This window comes from Doryrhamphus excisus, linkage group LG18 (genome assembly GCF_037039965.1).
Source record: "Doryrhamphus excisus strain RoL-2023G ecotype Guam linkage group LG18, RoL_Dexc_Guam_v1.1, whole genome shotgun sequence".
Taxonomy (NCBI): Eukaryota; Metazoa; Chordata; class Actinopteri; order Syngnathiformes; family Syngnathidae; genus Doryrhamphus; species Doryrhamphus excisus.
The window spans coordinates 11313667-11327899 of NC_136374.1; the positions used below are offsets into that span (position 1 = coordinate 11313667).

The 14233-nt window shown below is 38.6% G+C and overlaps 1 protein-coding gene across 7 annotated transcripts in view; it reads left to right on the plus strand.

The window, feature by feature from the left end:
- Positions 1-14233, plus strand: part of cdh22 (cadherin 22) — a 175050-nt gene that overhangs the window by 113738 nt on the left and 47079 nt on the right. For all 7 annotated transcript variants that reach the window (XM_058055931.2, XM_078798336.1, XM_078798338.1 and 4 more), the window contains one exon: positions 1855-2149. In XM_058055931.2, coding sequence (XP_057911914.2) covers positions 1855-2149 — 295 coding nt within the window. The remainder of the gene's footprint in view (positions 1-1854; positions 2150-14233) is intronic.

Here is a 14233-nt window from a genome sequence, read left to right on the forward strand (position 1 = left end):
TAATTTGCATTGTAATTTTCATTCTACTAATTATTCATTCATTTTCTACCGCTTTTCCTCACAAGGGTCGCGGGTAGAAGCTGGAGCCTATCCCAGCTGTCTTTGGCCGAGAGGCAGGGTACACCCTGGACTGGTGGCCAGCCAATCACAGGGCACATATAGACAAACAACCATTCACACTCACATTCATACCTATGGACAATTTGGAGTCGCCAATTAACCTAGCATGTTTTTGGAATGTGGGAGGAAACCGGAGTACCTGGAGAAAACCCACGCATGCACGGGGAGAACATGCAAACTCCACACAGAGATGGACAAGGGTGGAATTGAACCCTGGTTTTCTAGCTGTGAGGTCTGCGCGCTAACCACACTACTGCCGTGCCGCCCATTCTACTAATTATTAAAGTTAAAAAGTAGACTGAAAATACACATGTAATGTTTACATGGCAGTATCTTACTATATGCCCAGTGTTGCCTTCATGCGGGTTGTACATTGCAGGATTGATGTCCATGCATGCATGACAAGTGGGACAGGTTCTTGTGAAGTTAGGTTGAAGAACCACCGCAGTGCCCCCCCCCCTCCCGTGTCGCCGCCTCGGGAATGCCTGAACATCTAATTACATTAGCAAGGGAACTATTGCTCTGATTTATAACCGCTCTTTTAAGTTCACATTTCATCGCCCGCACATGCTCTATCTTTAACAACTGCTGCAGTGACTTTGAACTCATCATTTGGGAACACGGAAAAAAGGTGTAAATTACCACCAGAACCAAGGAGTCTTTTGTCACATGCTAAATAATGACTGGTGGACGGCGCTTGAGATGAAATTAAACCGCTCATGCTGTTCAGGGCCAGGATGATGGAGTTAGGCTAAAGAAATGTATTCATCTTTCTATCATGAAGTTATACAAATTGCTCTTACTCTGATACATCTTATTCTGAAACTTTTTCCACTATGGTCCACAGAAAAATTAAAGAATGTAGGGGCCACTTTCATGTTGTTCACATCTAGTAAAAAACACTAAAACCAATCAAATGTAGGTCAATAATGGTGCGATACAGTTAAACCATTTTTATTTGATGTGAAGTGCATTATAAATTTTATTTATTTTATTTATTTTATTTATTTTATTTATTTTATTTATTTTATTTATTTTATTTATTTTATTTATTTTTATTATTACAACTTTGAATTAATTTATTCTTTTTGATTTTCCAAATACTATTTAATATATTTTTTACAGTGTAATATTGTTATTATTGTTATATTATTATTAATTATTTATGGGGGGAGCAAAGGCCAATGTGAAATACTATAATAAACAAAGTTTCTAACCTCAAATTAAAAAGAAAAAGGGCTCTACAGGAATCCCTTTTTTTTAATTAATTTCTCCCAGGCCCAACTGTGATAAGTGAATTATGTAACAGGCGAGAGGCGGGGTACACCCTGGACTGGTGGCCAGCCAATCACAGGGCACATATAGACAAACAACCATTCACACTCACATTCATACCTATGGACAATTTGGAGCCGCCAATTAACCTAGCATGTTTTTGGAATGTGGGAGGAAACCGGAGTACCCGCAGAAAACCCACGCATGCACGGGGAGAACATGCAAACTCCACACAGAGATTACATAACAATTAATTGTTTTAAAAATACTCAATCATTAATAATAATAATAATAATTGATGTGTTATTAATTGATCTAATTTTCCACTTTCCTTTCACACATTACTATTAAAGACTGATAATTGAATTTAATTCTAATTATTTGCCAAATTTCTGACCATTCATGTTAAGTTATCCAAATCCATGCTAAATGAAATACATTTCTCCCATTCATTCCCAGATTCATACAGACTCAGACGAAGGTGAGGGAAACATCAAGTACACCATCTCAGGTGAAGGAGCCGGCACCATCTTCATGATTGATGAGCTGACTGGAGATATCCACGCCACGGAGAAGCTGGACCGTGAGGAGAAGGCCTTTTACACCTTGCGAGCGCAGGCCCGGGACCGTCTCAGCGACAACCCGCTGGAACCAGAATCTGAGTTTGTCATTAAAGTCCAGGACATCAACGACAGTGAGCCCAAGTTCTTGGAGGGGCCGTACATTGGCAGCGTGGCTGAACTGTCACCCATAGGTAGGTTTTTTTTTTTGGTTTGTCTTTTTTGTGGAATTTTTTTTGTGATGATAACCATAGAACAGAAATGTAACATGCATTGACAGTGCTGTAGAAAAATATCTTACTTCTTAGTACAATATAGAGCAATACAATCAGCTTTGCTTTGGCATAGACCCGCGCTCATGCACCAGCATGTAAACGTGCCATAAAACTATACAATATTCCTCCCACCATTTATTAATGATAACCACCACCTTTCATCATAGAAATAACCACATACACACAAAATAATCCACAGTCAAAGCTGAGTCAAGCTATGTCGTTATTCCTGTCACGTTAATCATAACGTGATAATTCCTCCCACTAGTTAATGATAACCACCACCTTGCATCAATGAAATATCCCTGCGCTTTCTGCCGTAAAAAAAAAAAAAAAAACAGAATTCCGTAGAGACATAGATGGACCTTCCTGTGACATACTGTAGAAAAGGGTGAAAGGGTCAAAGTATCTGTCAGGTCTGAGTACTTTTATTGTAATTTATGTTCAATATAATTTAGGATATTAACATATTAAGTATGATTTTAGGTTACTATCTGTTAGTTGCTGGTCTTATTTTATGTGTTTAGTAGTAGTTCAAATGTTACTTAAAAATTGCTTGTACACTTAAAATGTATTTTTATGATGGTAATAGTGTGACCCTGGGACAGATTAATCCAGCATGCATTATTTTCTATGATATGAGAACATATTGGAAGTCAATTAAGGTCATGTGTTCAACTACTAGCAATTCGCTGTACGTATGTAAATTCAAATAGGAACAAACACACTGGAGATTAAAATAAATGTGCCACTCGGTTAGCTTGGTGGATGTGACGTGGGGTAGTCGGATGGTGCATCCCCACCTGGGCAGTGGTAGTGATGACCTGTATCTTGGACTCTGATGATTGCAGTGCTCCCCGATGAGTCTTCTGACCGTGTTTTGACATGCTCCTAACGAGGGAAATTATTACAGAGCCGCCGAGTGGGACTTCTCATGGAAAGGCTCATGCTAATGAAGTTTTTATACACTGACAATTATTTATTGATAGTGCCATCGGCAAGATATTTTGGCACACACTGCTGTCGGAGACTGTTCAGAGTAGTCTTTTTGAACATCACTAGTTAAGGTTCCCAGATTTGGCATCTCTGTGTGGAGTTTGCATGTTGTCTTCATGTTTCTCTGGATACTCCGGTTTCCTCCCACAAAAACATGCTAGGTTAATTGGCGACTCCAAATTGTCCATATGTATGAATGTGAGTGTGAATGGTTGTTTGAATTGGAACTACTTCAGTGACACTCGGCCCCCGTCAGGCAGGACCATGTATGTTTGGATTTAATCATAAAAAAGTTTCATTTAAAACCTGCATTTTGTGTTCAGTTTTTGTTGTCATTAGCCACGTTTACATGGGGAGTTTTTCTCTTTCCGAATGGAATCTTTCCGAATGACTTTTCCGAAAGCAATGGTATACATGGACAGGAATATTCCAATCGCGTGTCTACATGCGCCGCTATAATCAACCAGAGTAGTCAATGGGGCATGCGCAGTAAAAAGTAAACATCAACATCACGTGATACCAACTTCCTCGTGTTTTTTTTTTTTCACTTGTTGGAATAACTCCGTATTGCCAGTTTTTTGTTCATCCAGTCTTGAAATTTAGTTTGAATAAAAAACAAACTTTCCACAGCAGTCCAGTGCCGATTGCTTGCCTCCATTTTTTTTAAAATCGAACGTCTGGAGCTGCGTGTTACATCATATCTCAGCATTCGCTGAAAGAACGCACCCGGGAACAGGAAAAGATAAAGTTCAATCTTGTTAATATTTTATAATTAAGCTCGGCACATGTTTTATATAGATATGTATTTTTTTTTTTAAATAAAACTGGACTTGTGAATGGCGTATAGAAGGGTTTAGATTCTGTTCCACAGATGGCGGTAATGCACACGAAAGCCGCCAATAAACAACAGAAGAAGAAAAACACCACGAAGAAGAACGCACCCTGACAACTTTCCGATTGAGTGGGTACAAGATACCTCAATCGGATTGGGGAAAGGAATATTCCACCCCTGTAAATCCGATTATATATTAATTCGGATTGGCACTTTTTTGGAATGAGGTGTATACAAAGGTTACATTCTTTCCGTTTGAGCAAATAACCAGAATGGAATTGGAATATTTGGGTCCATGTAAACGTGGCTATTGAGTAATATTTTAATTTGATTGAATATCTGAAACATGTAAGTATGACGAACCTTCCAAAAAAGACACTACTCTGCATTCTAGTAGCTGAGGGAAATACATTTTCATTACTTCCACATCATAACTTCTACAGGTCTTTAAAAATCAACAGGTTACTTCACGTAAACGTAATTTTGGCGGTGTTATTTAGGGAGTAATCAGTCATTACCTGAGGCATATTCATTTCTACTTAGCATTCGTACTGTTTTGCACTCTGCCTCGACGGAGATTCGCAGCCTAAAGCTTCATGTGCGCCCCTACCGCCGTGTGCTCTGCCTTCTTGCATCTTTAAACAAACAAAAAAAATAACACTTGTGTGCATAGCCTGTTTGTTTTTTCAAGGTTGGGTAACTCCAAACAAAAAATAAACTCGAAGCAGCGACCACGATGATGGAGTATGAGGGACTGAGCTTGGCGTTGTTGTTGTTGTTGTTGTTGTGGTGTGAAAAATATGCGGCTAATGAAATTGCAGTCCTAAATCAAATTTGTAGTTCATGCATGATTGAATATTGCTGAGACGCGTGTATGTCTCCATGGTAGGACAAAAGGAGGAGGGTTTGGATGAAGTCACTCTGGCGGATGTGTCCTCTGAAGACTTCTAGGGTTAACGTCTTTGGTTCCGTTTTTGAGGAACTCTGGTGTGTTTGTTCTGCGAGTAGGGCAGTGATTCCTAAAGTATCTGGTGGGCTGTGGTGGTACTGCAGGTGGGCCATGAGAGGTCATTAAAAATATGATTAATTTTTGCAAATATTATTTTTAATATTATTTTTACTAAAATAAAATATTTATTGCACAATTAAAACAATTATATTTATAGTATAAATAATAATAATAATAATAATAGATTATATTATTATTATTATTATTGTTGTTGTTGTTTAAGGTTCCTAAAATATTGTGACAGGCCAATAACACTCATTAGGTTATTACTTAGGCCTATAATAATAATAATAATAATAATAATAATAATAATAATAATAATAATAATAATAATAATAATAATAATAATAATAATTTATTGTATAATAATCATGATAATAATAATTATAATAATAATTTATTGTATAATAATAATAATAATAATAATAATAATAATAATAATAATTTATGTAATAACATTAATTAATTATAATATTTATATAATAAATTTACAATTTATTTAAAATGTACTATATTATTTATTATAATAATAATTTATTTATTATTATTGTTGTTGTTGTTGTTGTTATTATTTATAGGCTCACCTCCAAATGAGAAAACCTCATTAGCCGAAACTTTGGCATCATTTAACACGAGAATACATTCATTCCAACAACACGTTTAAGCCAGAAAAGTGGAACGAGTATAATAGGTCCCCTTTAAAATCAATGTTAAAATATTGTCTCTTCTCATTCTGGTAGAACCAATCTCGTGCATTGCCCCATCTCGATAGTATTCAGTGTAAACGAAGTATACAGTTGCTTAAACATGAATACATTTTTCGTGCTGGCCCATGCTCTGACTTTTTGGACACTTTCTGATAATTATTTGCTTTCCTTCATTATTTTGTCATGTTATAATCATTTAGTCTTTTACTGTTTAAGGACTGGTCTTAGTTAAGTATAATCTTTATCATCTTACATTTATGCTGGCTGATGGATAAACCAATATTAAGTACTTTTTGTTGCCTCAATCACTATGTTTTTTTTTTTTTTTAAGAGTGTGCTCTCCTTGCAGTGAGACATGTACGTGTTTTATATGAGCAGCTGAGCCACACTGCTTAGCACCAGGTGGCTTACACGACTGAAATTTGGGTTTAATGTTTATGTTTTGGAAAAGCCTCATTAATATTTGAACAGGAGCCAGTTCTTTCCCCTTCGTGCTCTTACCCATCAATAGTAAACGTTCAAATATTTATGCAACTTGAGCAAGGCCTCAGAGGTTTAAAGAAAACCCCCAAAAAACAGAGCTTTGAGTAATGCTGAAGTGGTATATTGGTATGTGCTTATGCTTATTGCTGCTTCATTATGCTTTGTGTGCATTTAAAGCATTAGAGCGTTTGAGCTTTGCACCTCGATGTCGAGTGTAAATACTGCAGGAACATGACAGACACATAAGGGTAATGACTGCACTTCATGCGGTGTCCAAAGTTTTCCACTAAAGGCCACATCCTGAAAAATGGATGCAAGGGCAACCAACACATTTAGATATGCTCAGAAGTTTAAGATATTAAAAGGAAAAAAATGCATCTCTGTGTGGAGTTTGCATGTTCTACCCTGTGAATGCGTGGGTTTTCTCCGGGTACTCCGGTTTCCTCCCACATTCCAATATTACAGCTTAAAAATATAATATTTCAATTATTTGCTTCTCAAATAACATTATTTTTCCTTTGTTCTTGTAAAATTGTGAATGAGTTTTTCTCATTGTTCTCAATGTAACTGTTTTTTCTTCGTATTTTGACTTTATTCTCATAAACTTTTATTGCCATTTCTGCTGTTTCTTTTTTAAATTTACCGACAATTTCCACTTTTTTCTTGTAAATGTTCTTCTTCTAATCATGACTTTACCCCATAATAATTTTCCTCTACATTTAGACTTTTTTGGTAACTGAATTTTCTTTGTTTTCTTTGTTTCTCATAATATTACAACGTATTTGTTTTCCTTTCATGTTTCAACATTATGCTACTTAAATGATTATTATTATTTCTCCCATATCTTACCAATTGTTATCATACTTATTTTATTTTTTTAATTGGAATAATTAATATTTTAAAATTATTATTATTATTATTATTATTGTTAAGCTACTACTATTTTTTACATTTTTGTTGTTGGATTTTAGTTATTCGTCTTCTTTTTAAAATATATTCTTAGAATGTAACACAGGAAAATTAAAAAGAACGACGCAGGATGTAAATGGCACCCAGGTTTCTGTTTGGGCACCCATGCACAATGACACCCAGAACGCATTTATTTTGGAGCTAAAGATATAAAATTAAAACTTAAGAGTAAGATTATATTAAAGGTTCATGCTTTCAGTAGGAAGATCCTTTGAAAAACACATTATGGAACCATGACTGGTCCAAGTATGAGAAATAATATCTTTAATACAATAGAGCAGTGATTCTCAACTGGTGGGTTGCATTTTGCAAAAAAAAAAAAAAATCTTATGAATATAATACAATATCCTGATGTCGTGAATGTGCCTCGTACTTGTCTGTGCTATACGCTTGTTACGCCACCACGAGGTGCGTGCCATGCTAAAACCTTTACAGACACCTCATTTACCTCAAATTAAAACTGCAATAAGGTCTTTCCATGAAATGTAAGGTATTTCAATAAGAAAATTGCTGCAAATTGGGTAACCGCTTGTCATTAAGGCGTGATGATGGGCCCTGCAGCCGAACCAGTTGATGACCACTGCCCAGAGTAACTGGTTTTGCAAAATTAAATGTCAGTCACGGGTAGATGAAGCAGACACGTGACTATAAATTGCACTTCCTGTCCCTCAGTCAACTGTACTGTGTGGAAACATCAAATTACAAATACATGTACCCATTATACTTCAGTGTCATCAGTTTTCTCATATTTGACTTCAATGTGGACCCTGACGTTCCTCATACAGAGGAACGCATGAGATTTGTTTAGCATGCCATGCGGAGAGATTCCCCAAGGGAATTAAAGTGCTAATCACAGCTCTGCTGCTATGGAACAGTGAGCCAACCCCTGGAGGCTTCAAATAGCTGCAGTCACCATTAGGAACATCTCAGGCCTGTCATGCAGCAGATGAGAGAGACAACACAGCAGCAGCTTGATCACAGTGGAGGAAGGGATGCGACCAGACAGGAGCAACTTACGATCAATATTGTCTGTCAAGCATCCTTATGCAGATGACCAGTGGTCGGGATGTCCACTGCGATGTGCTCAACTGCATTTTTTTTTTTTACAGTAATTGATTTTAGCTGATCCCACATGTGGTCTTGTGTATGAATTAATGCATACATTATGGAGGGAGGAGGATGTGTGATTTAGTGCATAAAAAAGACTGACTGAAAGAAAACTGTTCTCTGAAACAAGCTGGGCTAAAGTTGTGAAAGATGTAAGCGAGCTACCTTGTCCAGTGAACTTTATCATGCACTCCAAAACATCCTTAACCTTCAAAAAATACTTTGTATTTTTTACATGTATACTACATCCCTGATTGCAGGAGACCAGGGTTCAATTCCACCCTCGGCCATCTCTGTGTGGAGTTTGCATGTTCTCCCTGTGCATGCATGGGTTTTCTCCGGGTACTCCGGTTTCCTCCCACATTCCAAAAACATGCTAGGTTAATTGGCGACTCCAAATTTACCATAGGTATGAATGTGAGTGTGAATGGTTGTTTGTCTATATGTGCCCTGTGATTGGCTGGCGAGCAGTCCAGGGGCTCCAGCCCCAGTCCCCAGTCGCGAGGATAAGCGGTAGAAAATGAATGAATGAATATTGAATTTTAATCTGTCAAGGTCTTATGACACTCCTTGTGGTTATCATAACCTTTTCCGTATTGGCAAAAATGGCTATGCTACCCACCCTAAAAGTATGAATGTGAGTGTGAATGATGATTGGCTGGCGACCAGTCCAGGGTGTACCCCGCCTTTTGCCCGAAGACAGCTGGGATAGGCTCCAGCATGAATGAATGAAAATGTAAAATCACTTGATCAAAAATGTATTAAGTGCCTAAATATATGACTTTCTTAAAGATTTTTCTTTTATACCAAAAATTGCACTTCTCTCAGTGGTACAAAATACCGTCGGCAAACAAATAATGATGTGATCGATGCAAGTTCAAAGGCTAACCAAAACTGGATTTACCATCTCTGTCAGGAGAGATGAAACATATCCTTAAATCCTCATCCAGATCTCAAAAAAGGATCAATGTACGCAGGCCATTGCCTTTTATGACATGCTGGCTTTTTTTTTCCTCCCTTTGCTTTATTCGTCATCCTGTCTCGCTCGCTCTCTCCTGAGGCATTTACGTGGACGAAGGAGGAATGAATCACTGTGGAAGTAGTGATGAAATAACTTTTCATGTGAAAACACCTCAGCTTTTATGACTTTACTAAATGATCCATAATGCAGGCGGGGGGAAAAGGGAGCAGCCAGTCCTGCACATTCGCCAAGACATGGCGACTCGGAGCAAGCGAGAGAGGCTCTTGCAATGCAGCGGTTAGAATGTCTCGTTCGCTGGCTACAGTGAGCCGTCGAATGAGATGGGCACAAATCTCTTTTACGACTCTAACTCTTAAATAGCTGTCAGTCCCGTGTCTCGAACGCCTCTGCAGCAGGCCCTCCTTGCAGTAATTGAACCATCGCTCTAACACAGCAGAGAAGGTGTGGGACGGTGACCTGACGGCCTGTGTTGTTACCATTAAACACAACTCACACATACTGTAAATATTCAGTCTGAATACTTTGGAACACATGCTAGTATTTAAGTATGTTCATTGCCTCTATTAGCTTCTATCAGATGTTAAGACAACGATTCCCAACCACGATGCAAGAAATTATCCAATTTCACTTAAAAGATCCCAAAAATATTATTTATCTTTTATCTATTTATAAATGTTGGGAAACATCGATCAAAGTGACCCTATGTTTATTTCCTTCCACCCCTGACATATCTGAGTGGTACAATCCGCATTACCGGTGACACCAACAGACACTATAAAATATACTTCCCCATTTTTTTTAAATTAATGTGAGCGCAAACTTTAATAAGAACCCAAGACCCAAACCCGCTGCCTTGTGTCTGATTTTTTTTTTTTTTTAATAAAAACACAATAAAGCATCATTTGCATTTATATAGTCCTTCCAAGCCATCTGACAGTGCTAGCAGCCAGTAGCCAGAGAAGTAGCTTCAAAGTGATTGTTACCTGGGGAAAATTAAGATAAGAGAGTAATCCTGTGGATGGAAATGCTTTTATTGGACTCCCTGCAGTCAGGCCAAGCAGTTGGGCAGAATTAACAAATTCTGCAAAGTCTGTTGCCAATAATTCTGAAACAGAAAAACAAATCCTAGTTCATCTGCAGCCCAATGTTTTCAATATGATAAGACTTGTATCTTTCTCATCCCCCATTTGGGATCGGCGGCATCTGTTTTCTTTCATTGTGGTTCACATGCAGACAATAGCACAAGCTTGCTGACAGTACATAGAAACAATTATATTTTAGGAAAATCTAAGTCATCGGACAATCCACGAGTCATTACACACCATTTATGGGTTTACAGTAGCACATACAGTAAGCAGGCCCCCCGGTCAGTCTGTGTTAATGCTATAATGTATGTTACTATTTACTTGAACTGCAAAGAGAGCATTAATTGGAAACGGGCAATAACTGAAGAGCGGCTGTAAGTAATGTTATATAACATAAATTATATGTATAAAAATAATGAGCGGGAGGAAAAATTGGCTGAAAGAAAGTGGAAAGTGGATGCTTTAAAAAAGCAAACAATTCAAAGGATCACATATACAGAAAATGGTATGCAGAATCGATGATTTGGAGGAGAACACGCTCATGGACAATATGATTGTGACTGGGCTCCACATTACGCACAGTAATAGTGCTGATAGTACAATCAAAATCAAAATTAAATGGACCAGAGGAAGCCAAAGTACATCATTCATTCATTTTCTACCGCTTTTCCTCACGAGCGGGGGTGCTGGAGCCTATCCCAGCTGTCTTCGGGCGAGAGGCGGGGCACACCCTGGACTGGTCGCCAGCCAATCACAGGGCACATATAGACAAACAACCATTCACACTCACATTCATACCTATGGACAATTTGGAGTCGCCAATTAACCTAGCATGTTTTTGGAATGTGGGAGGAAAACCCACGCATGCATGGGGAGAACATGCAAACTCCCCACAGAGATGGCCGAGGGTGGAATTGAACCCAGGTCTCCTAGCTGTGAGGTCTGCGCGCTAACCACTAGCCCGCCGTGCCGCCCCCAAAGTACATCAATTAGACAACTATTGGTGATTACAATTTTGAAAGCCTTTTCCTGCAGATGCCGTCTGATGGTCATCGCCCTGCGGTCAGTAAGAGTTTGTTCAATTTTGTGTCTTGATGGGCAGCCGATCGGATCCTCCGGCTCAGCGCAGGTGTAATTTTTGGGGGGTCTACCATCTGATTTTTTGTTCCGTAATGCTCACGATCTTTCCAAAATTTTTGAATGACTGTTTTACTGCGTCCAAACTCAGCTCTAATGGTCTTGATTATGCGGCTCAGCGTCCCAACCACGTTCAAGAAGTTTTAGCCATCAGGAGGGCATGACCATGTAAATGCCTGATGGAAAATGATAAGTGATAAGTAGAACAAGTATTTCATGTCATGCCTCCGGCCAGCTTGATCGTGGATAACTTGCATCCCATTCTCAAAGGAAACGTGCAGATCTACAGACTGCAACAACAATGGTGGTGAACGTCAAAATAAAAGCATGCCTCTGTGGGTGACCTTTTTTTTAAAGATGAAAAAAAAGAGTTCAGTTTACTAATTCATAAAAGCCCATCCAAATATGATTCAGAAAATTGTTTTATGGGGGAAAAAAAAGTTGCAACCCTATGTATTGTGGACCACTAAAGTAGGTATTGTGGGTTGTCATGCCAACAGCGACGCTCTTCTAATTATTCCAAGCATGTGGCCCATCAATGCACCTTTTAAGCTCAAGATAAAATTACTGTATATGGCCATTTAACGCCACAAAGACCATTCCCAAGACTACGAGAAAAACCATGCCGCTTCCAAAACGATTGCACAAATTCAAGAAATGTAATAGTGACAGCTGATGTGGATCTTTCCACCCATCATCACCACCACCATCAAGTTCCCCCTGGGAGCCCCAGTGGTTGACAGGAAGTGAACGAAGCTCTGACACTTGATGCTAATTAGCACCATTAGCATACGGCCATTATGTGGCTGAGCCGCAGCGTGACAGGGTTTCCAGAGAGGCGACACGGCGGTGACCTTTAGGTGGACAACACCAGCTGTCAGTAATTAGCTCTAGCATTGGCCACCTTGATGGAAACTGGAGACTAACTCCTTGTCCTTGAAGGAGCCTTATTTTACGTTGTGTTTTTTCAATTTATTCTTAAAACAAACACGACAATGCTTTTGTTTCTCGCCTGCCTTGCACAACCTTGAGATTTTGCACGCCTTGGGCTGAGTGTTGGCTAAAATGTGTGACTAAACAGGGTGGCGTGCCACCACGTGAAGCTCTGGTTTTGCTGTCCGTGAATAAGTTTTTTAAAATAATACCACCAAAATGATTGTTTTCTTGGAGTAGGAGCTTGGATGGCTTCATTTCTCCTCATCTAAGTGCCAGTAATCAGCTGTAATTGTTTGCTGTGGATTTCTGGTGCGCCTTTGAAGATAATATTGACTTTATGTTCCCTTTCATCCTGTCTGTGCTGATGAGAGCCAAAACATCTTCGAGCATCGACGCACAGAGAGAATCTATTTAATAATCATCATCACCAGAAAGTGTTTCTGCGTGGAGATGAAACACAACACGTAGCCTTAAACATCCCATTAACATGGAATGACCTTGATAACCTTTGTATGGTTATTCTGATAAGCAAATTGCTTTAACATAGAAAAAAAGCTGCTTGGACAAAATATATACTGCTAAATGTCCCATATTATAGTATTTTTCGCCAGTTTTAAATAAGTTTTGGAAGTGTGTTGTTTAAAACATTTTAACAGTTTAAATGTGCCTTTAGTAAGCTCTACTGTTGTGTGTCTGTAGCTTTAATGCTACTGACTTGAAGCTCCATTGAACACAAAATCCTCCCCAGACATGACGGTGCCCCGTCCACTGTGTCATGTGGAAAACATCTCAGGTGGGATCTCCTTGTCATTCTTGGAACATTGGAAGCCATCTGGACCATGAAGGTTACGTTATTTTTTTCATCAGAGAATAAAAGTTTTTTCCACCTTTCAATGCCCCATTTTTGGTGCTCTTGTGTTAATTCCAAATGGAAGACGATCTGATGGTTATTGGACTGCACTTTGCAACCTTCATTTGGGCTGAGGATCGTCCCGTGTCTTGATGGACAGCCAATTGGATGCTTCAGCTGACATTTTTTTTTTTTTTGCATCTCCCACTTGACTTTTTTGTTTCATAACCCTCTGGATCTTTGAAGAACATTAAATGATCGTCTTCCTGTGTGAGAAAGTTTTGACGTTTTGAGACCACGACAGTGTGAATACCTGACAGAAAATGACATTGCATCTGCATTTTTGCAAAATATGTCGTTTAAAGTATGATGTATGGTGTGGTGCTTTTTTTGTCTCACTCTTATTTCTTCTATGAGCATGTTAATGCTCTACTTAAAATATCTTTACCATGTAACCAAAATGTAAAGTTTTGCAATTTCTTCAACTGGTCTTAAAATTTAAACACTGCGCTTCAACGTAGTAGTTGTCCTGTATCACGTGCAAAAATGTGTAATGTAATGAGGTGGACAGGAGGACACAAAAAATAGCAAAACGAACATAGCTATTCGCTGAAGAAAAACAAACTTGCTCCTCCCACATCTACAGCTGACTGAACAGGGTGTTATTACTATGTTTATTATTTTTATTATTTAGTTTTAGTATCTAGTTTGACTCTGGTTCCCACCCACATTCCAAAAACATGCTAGGTTAATTGGCGACTCCAAATTTTCATAGGTATGAATGTGAGTGTGAATGGTTGTTTGTCTATATGTGCCCTGTGATTGGCTAGCGACCAGTCCAGGGGCTCCAGCACCCCCCGCAACCCTTGTGAGGATAAGCGGTAGAAAATGAATGAATGAGTTTTAGCAT